This window comes from Loxodonta africana, chromosome 25 (assembly GCF_030014295.1).
Source record: "Loxodonta africana isolate mLoxAfr1 chromosome 25, mLoxAfr1.hap2, whole genome shotgun sequence".
Taxonomy (NCBI): Eukaryota; Metazoa; Chordata; class Mammalia; order Proboscidea; family Elephantidae; genus Loxodonta; species Loxodonta africana.
The window spans coordinates 19,303,645-19,328,607 of NC_087366.1; the positions used below are offsets into that span (position 1 = coordinate 19,303,645).

General features: G+C 40.3%; 1 protein-coding gene across 1 annotated transcript in view; it reads right to left on the reverse strand.

The window, feature by feature from the left end:
* LAMC1 (laminin subunit gamma 1) overlaps positions 1 to 24,963 on the reverse strand; it is a 128,402-nt gene that overhangs the window by 3,792 nt on the left and 99,647 nt on the right. Inside the window, exons 12-27 of the mRNA XM_003410851.3 lie at positions 24,217 to 24,438; positions 23,907 to 24,095; positions 19,808 to 20,053; positions 18,969 to 19,122; positions 17,539 to 17,681; positions 16,141 to 16,319; positions 14,406 to 14,562; positions 12,301 to 12,506; positions 11,848 to 11,927; positions 10,091 to 10,228; positions 9,401 to 9,545; positions 8,099 to 8,248; positions 7,445 to 7,559; positions 6,084 to 6,283; positions 4,435 to 4,593; positions 1,232 to 1,331 (exon numbers count right to left, since the gene is read on the reverse strand). Coding sequence (XP_003410899.2) covers positions 1,232 to 1,331; positions 4,435 to 4,593; positions 6,084 to 6,283; positions 7,445 to 7,559; positions 8,099 to 8,248; positions 9,401 to 9,545; positions 10,091 to 10,228; positions 11,848 to 11,927; positions 12,301 to 12,506; positions 14,406 to 14,562; positions 16,141 to 16,319; positions 17,539 to 17,681; positions 18,969 to 19,122; positions 19,808 to 20,053; positions 23,907 to 24,095; positions 24,217 to 24,438 — 2,583 coding nt within the window. The remainder of the gene's footprint in view (positions 1 to 1,231; positions 1,332 to 4,434; positions 4,594 to 6,083; positions 6,284 to 7,444; positions 7,560 to 8,098; positions 8,249 to 9,400; positions 9,546 to 10,090; positions 10,229 to 11,847; positions 11,928 to 12,300; positions 12,507 to 14,405; positions 14,563 to 16,140; positions 16,320 to 17,538; positions 17,682 to 18,968; positions 19,123 to 19,807; positions 20,054 to 23,906; positions 24,096 to 24,216; positions 24,439 to 24,963) is intronic.

A 24,963-nucleotide genomic window follows, 5' to 3' on the forward strand; every position in this document is an offset into this window, starting at 1 on the left:
CAGAAATAATTTCAACACAGTTTCACTTTAAAATTGGCAAAAAAAAAAAGTTCTTTTCAAAGGAACTGCCTCTATAATAAATGAAAACAGACAGCTGCACGATGAACAACACTTCATAATAACGTACTTGATTTAATTCTCACAAGGCCATTTTGTATCAGTGATTCGCAGATGTTAACTAATTTGTCTAAGTTTACACAGCTAATAAGGAACAAAGCAAGGATTCTAGCCCGAGTCTGACTAACTTCAAAATTCAGCTCTTTCTGCCACAAAAAAAACCTGACCTCTTCTAGTTTACTTTCACTTTAAATCACTCTGCTGGTACCTAACTTATTCTTAACATTTGAGACAGTTAAATAAAATTCCTCCCCTCTCCAAAAAAAAAAAAAAACCCCACGAAACAAAACACTAACCATACTTCAAAGGCTAGCAAATTAAATAAAATGTCTTGCTACAAAGCTGTCCTGTTTAGACTACTAGCACCTCATAGTGAAGTCTGGTGACAAAAGTACAACTGTTCAATAATGAAGCCTGCTGCCCATCAAACTGGATTACAAGAAGGCTTCAGCATACTTGTATTTCCTTGAAAATTCAATTCTTTCCCTTCTCTTTCTGCATAAAAGGTTTCTGTCTCATTACATTACCCTCTAGTTAGGAAAGGAAAGGGATTCCAGGGAGAGAAATCATGACCAGTTTAAAGTGGTTTTTTATTTTATTATGGAAACCCTTCACCCTAAATCCCTTAAAGGCACTCAGCCAGCAGAATGAACTTAAAAAAAAAAAAAAAATCACTGTTCCACGGCAGCATGAATGATGACCATAAATGAGCCATCCCAGCTGGCAGCAAGACCTTAAAAACACGCAAAGTAAGTCTCTGGATCACAGCATTCTATTAGGGTGGAGTCCACCAAGGCACCTACTAAGTACATGTTGAATCAATACAACCTTTTTTTTTTTTTTAAAGTCATGATTCAGTTCATACTCTAAAGTGGATGAATGTATCAACTTTGTAATAAAGCAAGCTTCTCTCGACAATGGCTCCAACATGGAAGACACATACTTATAACGCATTTTTAAACAAGCAAGAGCTAAAACAAACATAAACATTAATAATTTAATGGACTACTTGAGTAGGGAGTCAGGTAAACTTATGATATCTGCATTTGAGTCAACTCTAGCAGATAATGAAAATAGTACAGGGACTAACTGAAATGACTCTGTGGCTACCTACCCAGCTGCTCCAAGAGTTCATTAATAATGGTGAGAAGGCTGGTGATGGAGTTCTTGGCCTTTCTGGCATTGATTTCCGCTTCCTGAGCAGCCTGTGAAGCCTGTAGAGGGAAAACGGGTAAATGATACAAATAGCCATGACTACATGTGTTCATCTTCTTTAAACATTTTCCCCAGGAAGCCAATAAATTTAATTTCCCAACACTTTCCCATCTCCCAAGTCATGAAACTACACTCTCTTGGGGGCGGGGGGGCCGGGAGTACCCCATCTTCATGTTGAGGATGTCATTATTTCTAAGTCATGTAGTAGTAATGAACAGGCAGTCAGTATGCCTCCACTCATGCGGTATTGATGGTTCCACGGTAGAACTCTCACCTTCCGCGCAGAAGAACTGGGTTTGATTCCTGGCCACAGCAACTCAGGCGCAGCACCACCCATCTGTCAGTGGAGGCCTGCATGCTGCTAGGATGCTGAATAGGCTTCAGCAGAGTTTCCAGACTAACATGGACTAGGAAGAAAGGCCTAGCGATCTACTTCTGAAAATCAGCCAGCGAAACGTGTGTGGATCAAAACGGTCTGATCCACAACTGATCATGGAGATGGCATAAGGCTGGGCAGCGTTTGGTTCTTTTGTGCATAGAGTCGTCATGAGTCGGGGGCTTACTCAACAATAGTTGAAAACAACAACGTCTACTCTCATGTATTTGTATTTCAGAGATCAACACTATTTCCTCATTAAAAAAAAAATCAAGAATACATGGGGTGTATTGATAAAGTCCCTCAGCAATAAGAAGTTCATTTTTAATGAACATAGTAAGTTTTGGAACCAAAATATGTCCTTCAGGGCACTCTTAGGGACTTATTAGAAATGTCCTTGCCTCAAAAAATTTTCATAACCAAGTGAGGCCTTTCTGTAAACTCCCCTGCCCCCTACCAATACACGCACGCACACATTCGTTTATTGGGGCAATACAATTTACATTTTAAAAATCAACCAAAGGTAAAAATATATTTGGGAAAATTCCATGAAACCTGAACAAATACACTGGGCATGAGTCACAGGAAACTGTAATGGAAGAGGAAGTGTCCAAATATCAGAAAACAAATGCTCACACAAATAAATCTATTCAGGATATAAATGAGTGGTTTTGAGCTCCCTACACTACATAATCGTCCTTCCTACTTTTTGGGTCCAGAAAATGCAAATTTTTTGGATCAAAACAATGTGAAAATTAAAACAAGAAAAAGAAAGCAAGGAAAAACTTCTTCACAAACCCTGGTGGCATAGTGGTTAAGAGCTATGACTGCTAACCAAAAGTTCAGCAGTTCGAATTCACCAGGCGCTCCTTGGAAACTCAATGGGGCAGTTCTACTTGTCCTATAGGGCCACTATGAGTCGGAATCGACTCGACAGCAACAGGTTTGGTTTTTGGTATTTTTTTTTAGTAGGAGAGGGAGAAAGGACTTTGCTATGGTCTGCAAAGAACAGTATGACTGCGTTTAGCCTGTCGGCTTCGGCCTCCTCTCTCTGGAACAACCTTCATGCCTTCGCTCTTTTGGTTACAAAAAAAAAAAGTTACAGACTCAACATTAGTCTAATGCTGACCTTTCAGGTTTGACATAAATACAAATGGGATCATATATGTAAGGGTGTTTTGTGTTCCTTAGAATTTATTTACCAAAAGTGAAAGAGAGATATATCTTCTAACTATCCTTTGAACTAAATCCATGCCCTTTTCTGAAGCTCATAAAGGACATTTCCTTTCTTTTGATAGGCTCCAATTCTAATGCTATTCCAACCACATTAAAAAATAAATCCATAGATCTTAAGCATATACGAGAAATAATTTTTTTTAACTATATGGGAATTTCCACTTGAGTCAAACCTTACCACAGAATATTAGGACAGTCCAAACAAACCAACCAAAAAAGCACATATAAAATAAGGTGTTTGTAGAGGGATGCTTCCTGTTATGACTTTCCTAGAGTCTTCTTTTTAAGTCTGTGGGTAGTGTAAACAGTTAACATGCTTGGCTGCTAACAGAAAGGCTGGTAGTTCAAGTTGACCCAGGGGAACCTCAGAAGAAAGGCCTGGCAATCTTCCAAAAAATCAGCCATTGGAAACCCTACGGAGCACAGCTCTACTCTGACACACACGGAATCACCATGAGTCAGCGTCGGCTCAACGGCCACCAGTTTTGTTTTGTTTTACAGTCTTCTTTATCTAGATTAACAAGCCTAACTAATATTTCTCTTTTCCATCCCAAGGCAAAAATGACCCATAGTGAAGGGTGCTGTCTTTTAGCAGCAGCAGCAGCAAAACAGTTCCTTGCACTAAAAGTGTTAAATTAAATTCTCGTATATCATTACTGTGATTGGTAACACTGAATTAGGAAGGCATATTCCCACCATGGCTCCACTGAAGTCTTTCAAAAGCAAAACAGAGCAAGCTCAAGCTCATTATCACCAAGTCAATTCCAACTCATTCGCGATCCTATAGGGCAGAGTGGAACTCCCCCATAATGTTTCCAAGGGGCAGCTGGTAGATTTGAACTGCCAACCCTTTGGTTAGCAGCCGAGCTCTTAACCAAGGCTCCAAAATAGAGCATAAAACAGAAAAATGGACCCTAGTTCTTTCTGGGACTGTGTATTCACAAGTCAATTTTGTTATAAATGGTATGTATATATGTCATCACAAAAGGTGAAAAATGGAAAATTGGATGTAGGGATGGTATATTGTGGTGGTCGTGGCAGCGGTGATGACCGTCATCTTAAAAATGTCCTTATACACGAGAAACTGGCCTTTACCTCTAGGGACAAGTTGCTGGGAGAACACTCAGTAGGAAGAAAATTAACTCCATTGTATTCCCTTTCGTACTTTTTAAAGTTCATGCCTTTTATGAATTACCCATTCAAAAATATTAAAAAAAATTTTTTTTAATGTCCTAAAACCTCAAATGTGTACGACATTTTGCTTTTAACTTAGAGTAGCTTTGGGACAGGACAATTGTGCAACAGAAATACCTGGCAGAAAATCCAAATTCTTTGTCTTCTATGTAAGTCACTAACCTGATTCTTGACCAGAAAATGCAATGAAAAGTGGAAGTCAATATGAAAAAGAATCTTCTCAACAAGTTGGGGATTGTTATTAATAAACACCCTTCACTTTCCGCCTTATCAACAAATATGCCAAAGCCTCTTACCATCCCTGCCATCATCATATCCTGGTCAGCGTCGCCTTGTTTGGCCTTCAGCTCCTCTTCGGCTTCCTGCAGTTGTTTCAGCATATCGCTCACCTCTCTATCCAGATCTGTAACCTCTGCAAAAGTCCTTTCTGCTGCTGCTTTGGCACTGGTGGCGTTCTAGGCATAAAAGAACCCAATTACTAACGGGGAAAAAACAAAACTTGTGTTTCTCTAAAGTATGCTCCCACTCTTTTATAACTTGTAAAATAGTTCAAAAGTGCAATCCCAGGGGAAAGAATCCAGAATTTACACTATAGTGTCTTGATGTTACTACTTATTTGCATTACGAAGAACAGTAATAAAAATATCACCACCTAACATAATAGCATTTTACATTTTATAAAGTACTTTTTCATTTGTATTCTCTTATTTAATCCTTAAAACTATCTGTTTTATTATTGCCATTTTTAGTTGAGTTCACACAGCTAGTAAATGATAAACATTTAAATGTGGTACACTTTCTACCACATCATATAGATTAGGCTCTTCCACTTGGAGAAATGTTAAACCCAAAGCTAGTCTGCTTCTTCTCAGCGGTTCATCATAATGCACAAAAAGATCCTAATCCTGAAATATGAGTGTTTTATGACTATAATAAAGCCAAGAGCCAAGTGTTCTAAAGAAACTAAAAACTGTGTGTGATTCTCAAAGACATACTTTTAGAATCACTTCCAATCTTTCTCTTTACTCCTTTCACTGAAACAAAGATTGACCTCCAAAAAGTTAGCCTAAAGAAATTGATAGAGATGAGTATAAAAAATCTCAGTAGTGGCAGCTACAGAAATTCTGTATAGGAGGGGCTAAGCCATGACAATACTATACTTGAAAGAGGAGCTTGAAGGTTAGGTTGACGTAGCACTCACATAAGACTGACAAAAATGTCAACTGTCCATGTCAAAGGACTGTGTTTATTTAGAGTCTGACAAAGCTTCTTTTTCGGGGGGAAGAGGCTCTATACCCCCAAAGCCATTCCCCTCCTCACATGCAGACTCTGCCACTGAGAAGTTGTAGAAATTTTAAAGGACCCTTTCTCCCTCAATCAATGCATCTACTCTAATGCCTAGTAAAAAATAAATGCCAAGTGTTATGGACTGAACTGGGTCCCCTAAAAATAGGTGTTGCAATCCTAACCCCTATACCTGTGGGTGTAATCCTGCTTGGAAACAGGGTTTTCTTTGTTATGTTAATGAATCCCTATCAGTGTAGGGGGCAACTTAAACCTAACCACTTCTGAGTTATAAAAAGGGCAGATGAGACAGACATGGGCACGTACTGGGGAAAAGAGATGCCATTCGAGAATCACCAAGAACACCCAGGGCTACTGACAAGAAAGGAATCGACACGGCCCAGACGGTGATTTGGCCTTTTAGCCTTCAGAACTGTGAGAAAATAAGATTTCTGTACTTTAAAGCCACCCACCACTTGTGGTATTTGTGTTACCGCAGTGGTAGCTAACTAAGACTACAAAGGTGGTTTAAGATAATTTTATTAGAGTCAAGTAAAAAAAAATTGCAAGATGTTTTTGAGGTCCGGAAAGAAACCAGAAAATGACTAGAAAACTATGAGCAAAGACTGGGTTTCTGGAGAAGAGGGAAGCAAGGAGACACCTTTTTGACGGCACTGGCGATTTTCTCCGCCTCGTGGGCCTTGTTCTTAGCTTCCGTAGCATCCGCAGCCGCGTTGCCTAGAGCCAGCTGTGCTTCCCGCGTCTTCTCACTGGCTTCACTGATAGTCTGGTTGATGGCCGGAATCTTCCTCAGTGCATCCTCTGCGGCAGTCTTGTTATCGTTCACTCGTCTATCGAAATCTAAAATGAGTTGAAGCGTGCATTTGAACTGAACTCTCAACAAGCAAAAAGGCAGGGAGATGCAACTAGATTTTATTTTATGAACATGTAAGTCAGAAAACAAAATAAGAAACGACGGACTTAAATTTTAGAAAAGCAAAGTACACGTCTCTACTCAGAAGATTTTCCAGCAATCGTCATCTGAGTGTGCATCTGTTTTTGGAAAGCGAATTCTCACTTGAGTGTTTTTTAGGGCAGAGCACTGAGTACACCATCAACGCCACATCAACGAGTACTAAAGCTGCAGTTTATTTAGTGTTTACTATGTGTCAGGTACTGTGTTAAGAGCTTTACGTCTCTGGGATGCAGGAATTGTATCATTTTTATATATGAGAAAACTGAGAATTAAAAAGGTTAATTTGCCCAAGGATTCACAGTAAATAAAAGGCATAACAGGAATTTAAGCCCAAGCCTGCTAATACCAGAGCCCACACTTTTAACCACTACCCTATTTAAAAAAAAAAAACCTGTTGCCGTCGAGTCAATTCTGACTCATAGCAACCCCATAGGACAGAGCAGAACTGCCCTATAGTGTTTCCAAGGAGGGGCTGGTGGATTTGAACTGCTGACCTTTTGCTTAGCAGCTGTAGCTCTTAACCATTGTGCCACCTGGGCTCCAATATAGCTTCCCTATTTACTGAACCTATGGCATTTTATCAGAGCACAATCTAGGACCACTCAGTCAACTGGGAACATTTCTATCGTGGACAAAGAATTAGATGCCACTGACAGGGAAAATTAAAGGTAACAATCTCCATTTAGCAACACAAGTCAGTCAAATGGGCATTTTATCCTGTTTACACGAGACACTCTAACATAAGAAAATGTCTGTCTGTTTCTTTTTTTAGCTTTACCCCTGAAGTATGCAGGAGTAAAATGATAGGAGCGCTGGGATTTTTCTTTAGATAAGAAAAGTAAAGTGGGTGTTAGGGAGCGATGAAGTAAGTGTAGTAAAATTTTAACTGTTGAATCTGGATGACAGGTATATGGGGCTTTACTACATTATTGGCTTTAATTTTGTGTATGTCTGAAGATTCTCATCATAAAAGCTTAAAAAAAAAAGGAAACCGCCCCAGTGGAGGAAGTGTACAAATCTACTGCTGTTACCTGATTTTTTCATACCTTTCAGGTTGTTGAGGATATCGTTGGCTTCTTGTAAGGTATTTCGTCCCTTTTTAGCAGCTTCTTCAGCAAGAGCCTTGGCAGCATCAGCTCGGGCTAGGAGCTGATCGGCAGTCTGCAACACATGGCAGATCAGATAATGCACCCTCGAAAGTAAATCCTGTCTGTATCCTAACAGGGCCTCTCTGGGTGATGCAAATAGTTAACACGCTCAGTTGCCAAAGGCTAAAGGGAAGGCTGGTATTTAAGTCCAACCAGAGGCACTTCAGAAGGAAGGCCTGGAGATCAACTTCAAAATGATCACAGCCATTGAAAACCCTACAAAGCAGAGGTCCACTGTGACACACACGGGGTCGCCACAAGTTGGAATCGACTTGATGGCAACAGACCCGGCAGCTCTAAGCTACCTCTCTGACCTTGATGTCATACGACACGTTAGACCTCAGGCATCACTCTGAAGCCCCCCCGCCGCCAACACCTCCCGAATGCTTTGCTGTTTGCTGCCTCTGAAAATGTGGTGACGTTACTGACACAGCTTACTCTTGCATCGTTCCCAGTTTTGCCTCAAGATATGAAAACCAAAAAAAAACCAAACCCATTGCCATCGAGTTGATTCTGACTCAAGAGATGAAGCAACCTGCAAATCAAACCAACCTGCTGTTCGATCTTTCCTTTCTCCAAAAGGTTCTTTACTTCAAGCTCCTTCCCTCTCATGTCATCTCGGAGGTCCTCATAATCTTTCAGCTTCTGGTCAATCAGACGGTCCAAATCCTCAGCTTCTTTCTTTATTTTATTTGCTTCATTCTGTGACAGAAAAGTAAGATCACCACATCTCAGACAAAACAAAGGGATGAAAAGAAGGCCTTAACTCTGTAACACTGAACGCTCAATAGATATTTTTGAAAGAACAGCAATGTTGTTGTTGTTGTTAGGTGCTGTCAAGTCGGTTCCGACCCATAGCAACCCTATGCACAACAGAACGAAACACTGCCCGGTCCTGCGCCATCCTTACAATCGTTGTTATGCAACAGCCATGATTTTATCTACCCTTTAAAAAAAAATAAAACAACTTTCATTTTTCATGTACACACAGTGAGATGCACAGCTCTTACATGTAGTTTGATGCGTTTTGATGAATACACCTGTGCAATGAACACCCCAATCAAGACACAGAATCTTTCCACCCCTCCAGAAAGTTCCCTCGTACTCCTTTCCAGTCCGTCTCCACCCCAGCCTTCCCACCCCTACCACTGGTGCTGTTCTGGTTTTTATCATCGCAGATTAGTTTTGTCTATTCTAAAATTCCATATATATAGACTCATACAGACATACATGTCTGGAGAAACCCAAACCTTTATAGTAAAATCCAGTCAATACCTCAGATATATTAAGTGAAACTGAGTAAATTTCAAGATTAATAGGAAAATTACACATTTATATAGAGGCTGATATGAGGACTCATGATAGGAAGGCAGATATGAAATAAAATCCTACCAATCCCAATATACTTTATCTGCCCCAAAGCATTCTGATCCAGTCCTTTCATCTAAACCCTCCTCTCTGATTTCTCTCTAGTTCTCTACCAGATAGTGCTGGAAGGAAGGCGGCAGGTATTCTCTGCTTTAAGAAATCTAAATACCTTATAATTTGGTTTTATATTAGAAGCAATTATTCATATGACTAAAGAACGCATTGGTTTTTAATGTTTCTAATGACAGGATACTTTACCTCAAGGTTATACTACTGTATGTAAAACAGAACTCAACTTCCCCAGTGAGTCAGCTGGAGGATGGAGGTGATAGGGTAGGATAGTTGTAGGGCAGTCAGAACACCTCTGACCTAAACTGAGGTGTGTGTCTGTCTATGTGTGTGTCTGGGGGCTGGTGGTGTGAGCTGTGGATAAATGACAGCAGTGACAACCAACAGCCCTGTGCACACAGGCTGTCTCCGCCATACCTCCAGTGCCTCTGAGTCCACAGGGGTCAGCTGAGTCACACTGGCATAGATCTCCACAGCTTTATCACCAGCCCTTTTGGCCTCCTCATGGACTCGGGCAGCTTGCTTCTCTAGATCCTGTGAAATGTTCTTCGCTTGTTCATATCTATAGAACAAAAGATGTGATTTCATGAGTAACTTTGTTCCTGTTAGCATCTTAATGTTAATCAAATTCAATCTTCTTTAAACCACTATGACAGCATTTCCAAACCTCACACAAAACACCACATTAAAATGCTATTTAATACTAACAGCTTAAATTTGCGTTTCATTTCATCTCGTCTATTGACAACCTGATTTGCCATATGCTTTTTTTTTTCTTATTTCAGACACCCTTTAAATATTTGTACCTCAAGTATATCATCTTCTACTTTATAATATTTTTCTTTTTCATTCATGCAGAATTTTAAATATCATGGCTAATCTTGTTACCATTCTTGGCAGTTTCAGTAACTGAATCCAGTAGAAGCTCTGTGGCCCCCCATCCCCTGCTCCAATTACTGCCCCCCCATTTGACAAGCATGATTAACAAGAGAAATCGTACTGCATGAATGCATGCCCTGAATCCACCAGCATTTCTTTTTTCATTGAACTGGTGTTAACTTACAAAAACATTTTAAAGGCTGTAAGCCATTTTTAAATTACACTCACTTCCTATTAAGATCTTCGATCTCAAATGCTGTTTGATTTTCTCCTGCCAGTGTCTTCAAAAGCAGATTATATGCCTCAGTGGACGTATCACTGGCTGTCTTCGCCACTCGTACAATGTTATCAGCTTCTTGTTTATGGCTGTACAATATAAAAGAAAACAATAAACCACGAAGGAGAACCATCTGATAGGGGAAGAAGTAGAATTCAGGTAATGCAGACTTTATTACATATACAGACATTAACCTGGGCAGAGTTCCATGAGTATTGGAAGCCCTCATTAACTTGGAATTTTGTGATCATTTCAATGGGGGGATGGATTTAAGAACAGCACTCTATAAGCTGGGAAAGGATCTTTCCCCCAAAAAATAATAGTATAAAATTTATAGGGGCAAGTGTTTGTATTTCTTCAGAAAACTACCTTTAAAAATAACTATTTAAGAATAATTTACAAATAAAACCTGTATCTTAACAAGAAATCATTTATCTAATCAAAACACAAATCCCAGGACTAATGTTTATTAATAACAATTTGCTAGTCTAGTTCAGTTATTATATAGTCTTAAAACAGCCTCAACGATTCAGGCTTCTCACGAGCACACTTGGCATGTGCAGCCTAACTACTGGTCAGGAAAAGCGACTCAACACCAAGGGCCGTGACCATGTCCATGGGGCTCCAGCCAAACAGTGCATTTCAGCTGTGGTCACCTCTAAGGTTTTTTTCAGCTCTAAAATTTCATTTTACACCGTCCCACTGCAATATGTGACTGCTCTTTTGGTATGATACATTTTCATGCATAATCCTTGTATGAAGCATATCAGAATTTATCTCCAAAACCTAATATTCTCGGGAGCTTTCCATGTTTACAGCTGTCTTCTTTCAATAAGAAGGCCCAGCTATGAAACCATGAATGTTCTATGATCTAGATTATAGAGATTACATATTCACATTTACACAGAATAGAAAGACAGTTGATATTAAAGGAAGAAGCCAAAGTAATTGATCTGGACATGGAGGCTGAAATTCTAACACCAGGCTTACTTAAGTACCCTGCACCCATGATCTCTATGTCAAATGTAACTAACAACTATAAATAAGGTCTTCAAACTGTTCTGCAATGTAGTCAACAAATATTTACTTTGTATTTACCATATGTCAGTCATTGTTGTCGGCACTGGGGCTTCGGCAGTGAATAAAACACACAAAAATGCTTACCCTCATGGAGCCTATGTTCTTGCGATTTTTTTTTTTAATGTGTTTAACTTGATATCTATGCAATTTAAAGTCTTCTAAAGAAATTACCTTAACTTAAAAAGTCTTTTCTTAAAAAAAAGGCAGTAATGGAAATAGTCTGTGTTCTTTGGCTGGTTTTCAAATGTACTAAGGGTTAGTAAATGTTTTCTACTGAGACTCTTAAAAATTCAACAGTTTCATCAAAAAAATTAAAACTAAATCCTACTGAGATTTCAAAAAAACTACCAACTTTAAAGCTTTCAGGTTAAAAATCTAAAATGTTATGATTCCCTCTGAGAAATGCAAATATAATTTCCCTCTAAGCCATTGTATTCTAATACTCAGAGTACATACTCCAATTTCAAAGTAAAAGGAAGAGAAGAGTATACATGGCTGAAAACATTTCAGGAAAGAAACCCAGCTCTGCTAAAGGGGGTCAAATGGAACATGGTTGTGGGGATGGGACAGCATGTATGGACCATAAGGGAACTATAATTTAATGGTTCAACAAGGATCTGGAGGTTACCGTTCAGCGAGCTTTCGTGCCTCTTCTGCCAAAAGAGTCATGTTGTTTGGGTCGCCCGTAGACTCTGGTTGAGTGACTGACTGAAGAGGAGATAAACAAAGCACTTATCTCAAAAGGCTGAATTATTTAAATTTAATAACAAGGTCTTAATATCAGCATCCTCGATTAGAAATATATTTTCAGTAAAGGATCAAGGCAGGCTAAACTGTCTAGTGCCACAGAAGGAACAAAGCTTGAGAAAGAAGCCAGATAGCCTTTTGTTATTATCTAGTTTGTGATAACTATTCCTCATAGCTATGAACAATGTGGCTTTCTTGCTTCGTGTTTAGAGACAAATAGAAAGAAGCAAAGAATCAATTTAGCTGAAGGAGCACCCTACTGCCAGTAACAGACTTGCTCTAAACTGTCACAGGACCCCCCCGGCCCCCGCCTCAGACCTTCCCAGTTACTCACCACATTGGCAACAGCGACTTTGGCTTTCTCAAGTTCCCTGGTCGCAATTTCAATCAGTCGCTCTGTGCTCTCCACCCGGGTACGTGCTTGTTCAGCCAAATTCCCAGTCTCTTCGATGCTATTCCGGATATTCTGTAAACGGCTAATCTGGCTGGACAGAGTGTTATTCACTCTCTGGAGGCGATCCATCAAATTTTGGTCTACATCTGCAATGGCGAGGCAGAAAAAAGACCACAAATTATCTGAAGGGGTTACACATTATTTCACATAAATTCTGAGCCAGCTGCTTATACCAGGGGATACTACTTATCTTTACTCTTCCAAACATAGTTCCTTCTGCTAAGTGTTCCCTCAGCCACCAGCAGAGCTGATCAATTCCACCATCCCAGGATATACCTTCACTGCGACAAGCATGTGCCTGCCTGTCCCACTTGACCACAAGCTCCTCTTTCTCACTTGCCACTATAGCCCCAGTCTTACACAGTGACTGACAAAGAGAAGACACCCAAGGAATATTTGTTAAAGGAAAGATCGATTTTGATATTTAAGCACATGCCAGACTTAACGATAAAAAGACAATGTTGTTAAAAGCACTGCCAGTCCTGAGTGTTGGACATTTTTCAAAACTAGGAAAAAACCACATTGAAAATAGATGTTAAAGTGTGGCAGATTACACTCATTTGTATTTTAAACTGAATGACAGAATTCTGCCCCAACCCCTGGCATCTCCATGTGATGTCTTTCAAATTGGTCTCCGCTTTCCGAATAGCTCTTCACATTGTTCTTGAATGATTATGCCCATTCACCTTACACCTCATACCTGGTTCCTAACAAAGCGAAAGGTAAATGTAAACCTGTCATCATGAAAACTGTCACCTGTCATGAGGTTATGCTAACACACAAGAACCGTTAAGTGTCCTATTGAAAACTGACCAGGTTCCTATTTCGCTATGATGCTCACTGTTGGGGTCTAAATTCTCCAAGGAATGTAAAAAGCTAAAAGCAACAAAGACGAACGCAGGTCCGGAAGACAGCAACTTGGAAGCACGGCCATCGAGTACAGTAGCCTCGCTTTGAGGATTATTTAAACAATTCTTGGATACTCTAAATACGTTAAAGAAAATACGGAAAGTAAAAACAATTTTAAACCATAGGAAAAAAATTTAGATTTAGGAGGCGTAAGTTGCCAGTGAGGTTACAGAAACCCCTTCCCTTTAAACCTTCAAAAATATAGCAGATATTCATGTCTCTAACCAGTTCTTTAAAGAAACAATAATATCTGAAAAGAGAATAGATAACATAACTAGTCGGATCACTTCCAATTCTGTCTACTTGCAAAACCTATCTAACTGCACCATATAATTTCCCTTCAAATCTGTGAAATAAACACAAGTTTCAACTACACATCTGGCTTGCTAATCAGACAGGAAATTTTCTAGGTGGACACTAATTCTTAATTTTTACATTCCTAATGCTCAGCACCTGAAGACCATAATTTTTCCTTATAAGAGTTCTTTCTAAGGAAATAAAGCACTGCATAAAATACATTGAGAACTCATTAGAATGACAGAAAATCAAAGTTCAAATTTTCTACTTCAAAATAGTATACTAAAAATGTGTACCTTTATTGACTTTTAGTCAATTCTCACCAGATGACTCCATGTGTTACAGAATAGAACTGCTCCACAGGGTTTTCTTGGCTGTAATCTTTACAGAAGCAGATTGCCAGGCCTTTTTTCTGTGGTGCTACTGAGTAGATTTGAACTGCTAACTTTTAGGTTAAGGGTCAAGTGCAAACTATTTCCACCACCCACCCAGGAACCTCTCTTGTAATGGGATAGATTTATAAAATGCTTGGAATTTAAACATCTAAGAGTTATTAATGTGTTGGAAAATTATCTTATGCCTACATTAAGCTGACAGGTTTTTTTAAACTCTATATATAGAGAGAGTTTAAAAAAACAATAAAATTATTCATATTCTACAAATAAGTTTAAAAATTGAGAAAGAATTTTATAAAACCATACTAATTAACCTTGAATTACAAATCACATCTAAATACTTGTTGGTGTCACAGAAGTTACCCAGTGTTCAATCATGTGTACCTTTGACATCCTGGGCCTCACGAAGAAGGTCCATCACCTCTCTCTCTGCTTCCTTTAGTCTATCCTCAAAGGCTTGATCTGTCACCACTTCATCCCCAGTTCCAAGGTCTGCTATGAGACGCTCTAATTCCTGGAGTTTCACTCGGTGATCAGCAACCTAATCATAATGAAGGAAGAAAAGGGATTAAGTATGGCACTCTGGGCTGCATCCCTGCAGGGACAGCACAGGCACTCTTTGAGTATGTACATCTATACACTCCAGATATGTCTATGTTTTTTATTTTTTCCAGCTGTGTCTACTTTTAAAAAGATAGCATGGGTAGCTTTTCCTTTATTTCTCTGGCTTCCAAAGAAAAATGGTCAGGACCATTCCTTTGACTTTAAACACGACACACTGCTGATTCTCCAGCCTCAACCTCTGTCTTAGTCATCTTGTGCTCCTATAACACAAATACCACAAGTGGAAGGCTTTAACAAAGCAAAGTTTATTCTCTCACAGTCTAGTAGGCTACAAGTCCAAATCCAGGCCGTCAGCTCCAGGGGAAGGCTTTCTCTGTCAGCTCTCAAAGAAGATCCTTGTCATCAGTGCTTCCCTTGGCCCGGGAGCATCTCACCACAGGAACCTCAGGTCCAAAGGACACGCTCTGCTCCCACCACTGCTTTCTTCGTGGTATGAGGTCCCCATGTCTCTCTGCTCATCTCTTTTCCATCTCGAAAGAGACTAGCTTAAGGCACTACCTCATCTTGTAGACCTTATCTATATAACTGCTGCTAATCCATCTTATTACATCATAATGATAAGATTTACAATATACAGGAAAATCACATAAAACGGTGGACAATCACATAAAATGGTGGACAGTCATACAATACAGAGAATCACGGCCCAGCTAAGTTGACAGTTATGTTGGGGGGACACAATTCAATCCATGACAACCTCTCTCTGAGTTTTAGACTACCTCCCTGATATCTCCATTTGGCCCTCTGACAGGTATCTTAAACTTCACGTCCAATATCATGCTCTTGATTTTTTTCCTTAAGTCTGTAAGTCACTCCCATTTCAATAAATAACCCCTTCATCTACCTTAAGCCAAAAACCCAAGACCCATTCTTCTCTTTCCCTATCCTTGCCCACACAGACCGCTGCCCCCCCCAAACACACATATTTATCCAATCTAACCTAGGCTTCCATACTGCCCCACTTCTAATCACCATTCTTCACATAGCAGTTAGAGTGCACTTTTTAAAACAGAAACTGGGTTTCTTAGCTTAAAACTCTTGGGTGAATTCCCATTGGATTTGCAACAAAACTCTAACTTCCTTACTGTGACCAACATGGTCCTACATGGCCCCACCAACCTCCCCTGTCTTATCATGAACCACTTCTTCCCTCATTCAGCACATTCCAACCACCCTCCAGCTTCGCGGCCTTTTACCTACCCATTGCTTCTCATTTGGCTTGCTCCTTACTATCCTTAAGATCTCACCTTAAATGCATTTCCCTAGAGATTCCTATGTAAACTAGTCCCCTCCAGTTATTCTGTTTGTATCCTTTACGACACTTAACTCAGTGTTTCTTTTGTGTATTTAGTTTTTATTACTTGTCTCCAAACTGAAAGGTATGTCTTTGAGAACAGGTCCATGTTTGTCTTGTTCATCATTTCCTCTCCAGAGCCTAGCACACAGGAAGTGCTCAATGTGTGCTGAACGAATGAACGCACTGTGGAAAGCTTACCTTATCCTTTACCAGCCGGTAACAGGCCGGACATTCCTGGCAGCCAGGCCAAGACCGATTGTAGAAATAGTTCTCTTCACACTGGTCACAGCGATTTCCCACAAAGCCTTCTTTGCATTCACAGCGACCATCATCTTTGCACTGCAGTGAAAGAGACCCCTCAGGGTGACAGTCACAGGCTACAGAGCAGAAGGAAAAGAACACATAATAAGAAAAAGAAAGGGCACTTCTTTTTCTGAAGTCATTTTTTTTTTCCCTGAACTCAGATTGATATCAAAGCTGACTGTACTATCAATAAATAGACACTCTGTGAAAAACAGACCTATTTATAAGAATTTAAATGGTTAAATCTGCTTAACAGAGAAGACATATTTTTAAGGCAAAAGCAAGCCGTAAGTTGTAAAGTAAAATGTACATCCTTTGGGGCACATTTCGTGTTCTTTTCTAATTACAGAATTACTCTATTCAACTCATCTGTGCTCTTTTCACACACTTCAAGAATCCGCTTCTATCCTCATCTCTCTACTGTTTAGTATTTCTCTCACTAAGGAGCAAACCCAAAAACTAGTGCTTATTTTGCATTATTTTTTTAGTTTGTTTACTCACTTTGTTCTCTGAACTGAGTCAATGACTTATGCGACATTCCACAGGAGAAATGAAGAAATTTGGAAAGTAAAAACCAAAATGTTCTGAGGCCTAATTCCAGGCAAGTGTTTATGCCAAGGAGAAGCAGATGTTTATATGTAACGGTACCAAAAGGGCCCCAAGGGCGGGAAGCAACTGCAGCCAGTAAGTCAACAAACTCACTGTGAACAGAACATCCTTCACTGTTTCACTATCTGCACGAAGAACGTGATCAGTTAAGAAGGTTTCATTAAGCATGGTGGAGAGCTCAGTAATCAAAGGGAGACTTTTCTTTGGAAAAATAAAAGATTGAAAAAAGGTAAGAATTAGAAATGCTATTAAAGAAAACACAAATAAGGTGGTTGCAAAGAAACCAGAGGAGCCCTCGAGCCCTAGGTTTTTAGAAAAAGATAACATTCATCTAATAAAGCAGCATCTCTGATGATTTCGGTGTGTGGCTACACTGAGGCTGTCAAGGCCCTTTCTGGAGTTATGGTTCTAACTGGAATTAGGGTAGACCGGAACTTCTACAGGAGCCCTGGTGGAGCAGTAGTTAAGTACTTGGCTGCTAATTGAAAGGTTGACAGCTCCAACCCACCAGCAGCTTCTCTGGAGAGAGATGTGGCAGCCCGCTTCCTTAAGATTACAGCCTTGGAAACCCTATGGGGCAGTTCTACCCTGTCCTATGGGGTCGCTATGAGTCGGAGCTGACTCGAAGGCAACAGATTTGGTTTGGTTTTTTTGGTCGAGTTATATGCCACCAACACCCCTTACGTTTGCAGCCTTCACGTCCAAATCCAAAGTGGTTGACCTCACACCGCTCACAGCGTTGACCGGTGATACCTGGCTGGCACTCACACTGGCCATTATGGATGTCACACTGGCCATTGGTGGAACCCAAAGCATGGCAGTCACACCTGAAAATGAACACAACGACATTTCTCAGGGGAGAAAAGCAGACTTTAGGAAAACTTTATTCCACCCCCCCCAAACCCCCACCCCCACCAGAATAACACTGATATAATTCGCGTTAGAAGACAGAATGTTAAAGGCGATTAGGACAGAATGTTCATGGTCATTAAGCCCCTGAGGTTCAAGCAATTTTCCTGAATTCTATTCGAACTTCTTTTTCTAACCACATGAACATTACTAAAAGGATCACTAAAATGCTACCAGCGGCTCTCCAACCTGGCACTGCATTGGAACTGACCAAGAACTTGTTTTTTAATTGTGGTAAAATAGACACAAAATTTGCCATCTTAACCGTTTTTAAGTATACAATTCAGTGGCATTAATTACATTCACAATGTGGTGCAAACATCATCCCGTCTATTTCCAAGTTCTTCATCACCCCAAACAGAAACTCTGTACCTTTAGGCAGTAATTCCCCATTCCCTCCTCCTGCCAGACCCTGGTAACCACTAATCCACTTTGGTCTCTATGTATTTGTCTCTTCTGGATATTCCATATAAATGAAATCAGACTATTTTTGTCTTTTCGTGTCTAGCTTTTTTTTTTTTTAATCTCACTAAGCATAATGTTTCTAAGGTTCATAGATGCTGCAGTATGTATTACAATTTCATTCCTTTTTATGGCTGAATAATATTTCATGGTACATATACACCACATTTTATTTATCTATTCAGGGGCTGATGGACACTTCAGTTGTTCACACTTCTTGGCTATGGCGAATAATGTTGGAATGAACACTCGGTGTGCAAGTATTCGTTTGAGGGCCTGCTTGCAATTCCACTGAGTATACACCTAGGAGGGAACTGCTGGGTCATGTGGAAAGTCTCTGTTCAACTTTTTGAGGAAATGCCAAATTATTTTCCACCAGGGCAAGAGCATTTGAAACTAGGAATTTCCAAGTTGCACCCCTGGAGAGTGATTCTAAGCACCTTCTAGAGGACTTTGTAGTTTGTATTTTTTTTAATTTTCTTCAGGTGATTCTGACACAGCTGGGACCACTGGGCTTCCCTCTTCTCCTCTATTCACTTAATTACAACTCTCCACTATTACCTCTAAAGGGTGTCTTCCCTATATAAGGCACTCAAATACTACTTGAACAAAGTCAAACAACTACAATATACCTTACCTTACCCACTGCCATCGAATCAATTCTGACTACAACTTGTAAAAATTCATTTCTGACAACAAAAAAAAGCAATGGCAATTTCCAGCAATGGCACCCGACATCTCACCTCTTGCAGCCTTGCCCGCTCTGCAGGTTATAGAATCCAGGCTCACAAGCGCCACAGTCCCTGCCTGTCACATGAGGCAGACATTCGCACTGCCCAGTCACAGGGTTACAGCTGCTCTGCTGCCTCACGGTACCATACGGGTTGCAAGCACAGGCTAGGGCAGGCAGGCAGAGCAGAAAAAGACGCAATTACTTGACAGAAACACTAAAACATAAACACTAAAAATAGATTCTTTAAGACTTGCACTGTCTACTATGGGAGCCAGTTACCACGTATAGCTATTGAGCACTAGCCATAATATGGCTAGTCTGAATTCAGAGGTATTGCACACGTGAAATAACATATCTTTACACAAATAACACATGCCTTCTATACCTTCTTGCCAATTGCACCCTCCCCTAGCAAAGCATTTTCATAAGTACACACCACTAATTTTTTTTTTTTTTTACAGCAACATGTAAAAAATTGGAATAGCAACGCATATGAAAATACTTTGCGGGGAGAGGGTGCAGCTGGCACACAAACTTAGAAGGCACGCGTTATTTGCATAAAAACATGACATGCTGGTTTTGAAGATTTAGTATAAAAAAAATCTCACTAATAAATTTTATATTGATTACTTGTTGAAATGATAAGTTGAATATATCTGATTAAATACGCTATTAAAATCAATTTGTTTCTTTTTACTCTTTTAATGTGGCTGCTAGAAAACTTTAAATTGTATAAGTGGTTCACACTATATTTCTATTAGATAGTGAATCACAATTTTTAGAGCCCACACAATGAATGCTCAAGAAAAATGTGCAAGTGTGACAGGAGTCTGACCGGTGGCTAATTACCTTTGCATTTGTCTGCTGGACTGGGAGCCAGGGGATTTCCAAAAAACCCATCTTTGCACCGGTCACAATAGAAGCCAGCAGTGTTATAGATGCATTTCAGGCATTCTCCCGTCAAGCGATCGCAATTTCCAACTGCGTTGGGATCAATGTTGTCATTACACTGGCACAGGCGACAAAGCCGCACGGGGCCATTTCTACCCAGAGGGTCTCCGAAGTAGCCATCATCGCAGAGCTCACACCTTTTACCTGGGAGAGAGACAGTCTGTGTTACGAAAGAGCTCAGACATTTCTGGTGCTAAATCGCCACTGGTTACAAACAGTCTAGTCCAACTATCAGGTGCGAGGGGATGCGGTGCAGTGGACATGGCACCAGTCTCAGAGGGCAGAGGACCTGGCCACTGCCATGGATCAGTGTGAGAAGTAACCTTTAGATATGTCTCTGACCTCTCCAAGTCTCCATTTCCTTATTAGGAAGACAGTACCTAGTCTGCCTAATCAAGAAAACCAAACCCATTGGTGACAAATTGACCCTGACTCACAGCGGCCCTACAGGACAGAGTTTAGAACTGCCGCGTAGGGTTTTCTAAGGCTGCCATCTTTACAGAAGATTGTGGACGCAGTAAGAGGCAACTCATCTAGAATCATGTAGGTCACGGTAAGGAATTTGGATTTAAATTTAAGTACAATGAGAAGCAACTGGAAAATATTAGAAGTGAGTGGACCATGTTTAAAATTTAAAAGGATTATGCTGGCTGCTATGAGGAGAATGGATTGTAGGGGAGCAGACTGAAGCAGAAGGACCAGTCAGGAGGCTATTCCCAGGTGAGAGATGACAGTGGTTTGGACTGGGGTGGTAGCAGTGGAGGTGGTGAAAAGTCATCAGATTTGGGATCAAATCAGTAAGACTTGCTGACTGATTGCTTCTGGGGAGTGAAAGAAAGAAGAATCAAGAATAAGCCCCAGTTTTTAGTTTAAGCAACTAGATAGATGGCAGTATACTTACTGAGATGAGTAAAGATTGGGGAAGGAACAGGGTTAGAGTTAGAAAAAAGGGGAGGAAATCAAAGATTTGGCTTGGATTTGCTTAAATTAAAATCTGGTGAAAACCCTGAATCAGAGCTACACGGTAGCCCATGAGAAGCTCTCATTCTGAAATACCATTTGGCAGCTACAGTTAAGGCTACCCTTTTTGTCTTAAGGTCTAGGATCTAAGTTCAAGTCCTGGCTGTACTACTAATATGACTTTGGGCAAGTTACGTATATTTTCTAGCCTGTTTTCCCTATCTTCCCTGCCCCCACTGGGAGAGGTACCCTTCTTTCTTGCTCCTTTAGCACTCTTGTGTACTATAATTATCCGTGTTTCCCTTCATACTTTTAGCCTCTGAAGAGTAGGAACTATCCTTTTATATTTTTGTATTCCCAAAGTCAGGTACTCAAATTTGTTGAAAAAAATAATATTAATTATTGGTATTATTTTACCTCAAAAGATTGTTTTAAAGATAAATTACATGTGAAAGTATACCATGAGGATTTGGGTGACTATTAGCAGCTATTCATATTTTTTTACAGTCTTCTAAATGAGGAAGACTTTAACAAATATCTTCCCCAAGCACTGTTCTGGATGTTAGGGATTCAAAACTGAATAAAACAGACACAGTCCCTGCTCTGATGGAGCTCTCACTGAGGGGTGGAGGTTTGTGGTCTGAGGAGGAGACAGACAATAAACGAATAAATGTCAAACCAAACCCATTGCCACTGAGTCAACTGCAACTCAGGGTAATCCTCTAGGACAGGACAGACCTGTCCCACAGGGTTTCCAAGGAGCAACTGATGGATTCGAACTACCGACCTTTTTGGTTAGCGGCTGAACTCTTAACCAGTAAAAATGTTGGGTTGTTAAAAAGTGTTATGAAAACAAAGACACAGGGTTAAAGAGTGATGGCATTGTTATTACTATTTTTAAAACTGGGTCTATGCTGTTTTTCGTACAGACCTCTACATCATAACTAACACATCCTCAAGAACTGCTACACACCACTCCCTTCAAGGCAGGTAATAACTTACAAAACAAATATATTTCACAAATCTTGTGTGAGAGACATCTGTCTAGTGACTAACGTATTTATAACATTTTCAAAGATCTCCTATATTATATACTCCATCCAGAAAGTCTGGGGTCCATGGGAATTTGCGGTTCAATTCTATATCTTCCCCCTTTTGATCAGGATTCTTCCACAGAATCTTTGATCAAAATGTCATTACTGAATTTCTGGAACGTGGAGGCTAGATGAACCCCTGAAACGGTTGCCCTGAGATAATCTTTAAACCTTAAACCAAAAATACCCCCTAAAGTAATCTTAAAACCAAACAATTTAGCTTAACTAGTAAAAACTATCTACCTTGACCATTGTACCCTTTTAAGAAATACCTATATGGGATCAAATTGACAACAGCAACTCGAAAGACAGGAAACTTAGGGGGCAGTGAGTTTATGCTAACGTGGGAGAACAACTCAGAAAAGGACAGTGAGAATGGCCATACGATGCAGAGTGTAATCAATGTCAATAAATTGTACATGCAGTAACTATTGGTGTATGTTTTGCTGTATATATTCTCAACAACAGGAACGACAAAATAAAAATTTTTTAAATTATTATATTAACTATTTCTAAGAGTAGATACTGCAAGGAGGAATACTCAGTATATGCTATGGCCACAGGGTAAAGGGCCCTGATAATCTGAGGGAGTTGTGAGATTTCACTAGGGAAAGCCCTTCTGAGAAAGTGATGTCTCATCCCAGCCCATAAGACAGACAGGAGTTGAGGGGGAAAAAAAATTGATATCTGGGCAAGAAAAAGAGGCGTAAAACACTCTAAAGAAAGAATACAGCTTATGGGCAGGTCCAGAGTCAAAGAGCTTCGCGCATCTGAGGGAAGAAGCCCAGGAGCGCTGGAGCAGAGGGAGTGGGTACAAGGATGGGTAGTGGGGAATGAGGCTGGAGAAGTCTCTGCAACTCTGTGGGGCCACTGTTTAAAAGAAAGCAAGAAAGTCGAATATGTAATTCTATACTAATTTCCACTCTACTACCTTAAGCAAATGATTGTCCCAATTCCCTTGTGCTTGGTATGGGGCTGGTGGTGTAGTAGAAGGAAGAGGGGATGTTTTGATGTTTCCTAATGATTAAAAAATGTTTTGATGAGATGCAAGCAATAAAGAGTATCGGCTGGGTGATTATCTTTACTTATATTCATGTTCTGTAGCAGTATCTTTTGAACAAGAAGTCTGTAATGGCATTAAAAGGCTGCATCAGAAGCATGGCCAGAACCTCTCCACTGACATGAAGACTAAGTCAAAAGAAGAAGGTCCATTAGGCAACCTCTGTCTCTTCACTTAGTCAGCCAAGGCAGTTCTCTGAGTTGCGAGGTAAGATCTAGTTTTACGTTCTTTTCAAAAAGAAAGAAACACATAGAATGGGATCAGAGGCCTAACCAAAGCTTTAAAAAAAAAAAAGAATATATTTTCACATTAAATGTGATGCGATCTGATATACTGAAAGCACTATTTAAAGAAGAAATTAATTTAAAAAAATTACAACTTTATATCAAGAATCCCAGGACAGGCCTACAAACTAAAAATCAGATTGTGGTTCTCATCTGATGAGAGAGAGTATACTGTAGTGTTCAAACACATCACCCTCGGAGCTAGATTGCCTGGGTTGAAATTCCAGCTCAACCAATGAGGAGCCACGCAGCCTTGGGCTTATAACTTAATGTCCCTGTGCCTCAGTTTTCTTTGCTGTAACATGGGAACGATGGCAGTACCTACCTTGAAAGGTTGGAAGGATTAATGAGGCAGAACGTGTCAAGGGCTTAGAACAGTACCTGACCTTTAATAAATTTCGATAAAAGTGAGCTATTACTAGTCAACTAGCCATCTGATCTGAATTTTATGAATCTACAGCAAACCTGTTTCCTACAAAACTTCTGTCTACCAGAAAAACCATAATCATTGAACCAAACAAAATGTCTAAACAAACGTCCTCTTCCCAAGGTATTTTTATAGGATGAACACTGGAAGCTGACGAAGACTGAAGACTTACCAGTGGTGCCAGTAGGACAATTAGTGCATACCACCTCCTTTGTCTTGGGGACAACAGCACAGCTTGAGCCTCCAGGACAGGGACAGGGTTGGCAATCAGAGGAGGTGCCCATGGTCGAATCTCCATAGTACCCATCACCACACTTTTCACAGTGGGGGCCAGCTGTGTTGTCTCTGCACCTGCAGACGCCTATGTGGAGAGCGAGGGTGAAAAAACAGGCAAGAGCATGAGTAAATAAGACAGTTACCATTCCCTTCCCATCTACTAAAGACAGCTGGGCTCCAGTAGCTGCCAAAGATCATCTTCTTACCTGTCTCTGGGTCACAGGTCTCACTGTGTCCATTGCAGGTACAAAGCACACAGGGACTGTACGGTCCAAGACTTGGTGTTTCTCTTCTGTAGCCTGAGAGGCACATCTCACAGAACTGCCCTCCATATCCCACAGGGCAGGTGCAGGACTCCACCCACGGTGCAGGGACCCCAGACCCAGGACGAGCACTTGCTAAGGTGACATCATCCAAATACCCAGCACCTGTGTATGGTGTAGAAAAGAGAATCACCAAGTTGGCTTCTGTTTTCCAAAAGTTCATGAAAAGACAGTAAAACTAAGTAGGAACCAGATCCAAAATGCCAGGGGAAACCAGCCAGTAGTTTAACTCATCCATTGAGAAAGAAAATTAGAAAACAGCATTTAGAACAATTATGTGGTACACGGTGCTACATATCTGAAGTGATGACAGAGCAAACTTATATTTTTAAACAGAAACACATATACACACCTGAATTTGCTAGCCTCTACAGTTCTTCCAATCACCAATGTGAAAAATAAAACGCACTAGACACTCACTTGGGGCAAGAAGAGATACAAGCAAGAGTGAGGGGGAAACAGAAGAGTTTAAGCCTGTGACCACTAAAATGTGTTTTTGTTCTTTTGCCACAAAAGCAGGCATTGACCGTAGAGTTCAAGGATAACAAAGGCAGGAGAACACCTGTCAACAAGTAATAGGTTATATGTTTTTGCCCTGCATTAAACAACAAAAACATGTAAAAATCAGTA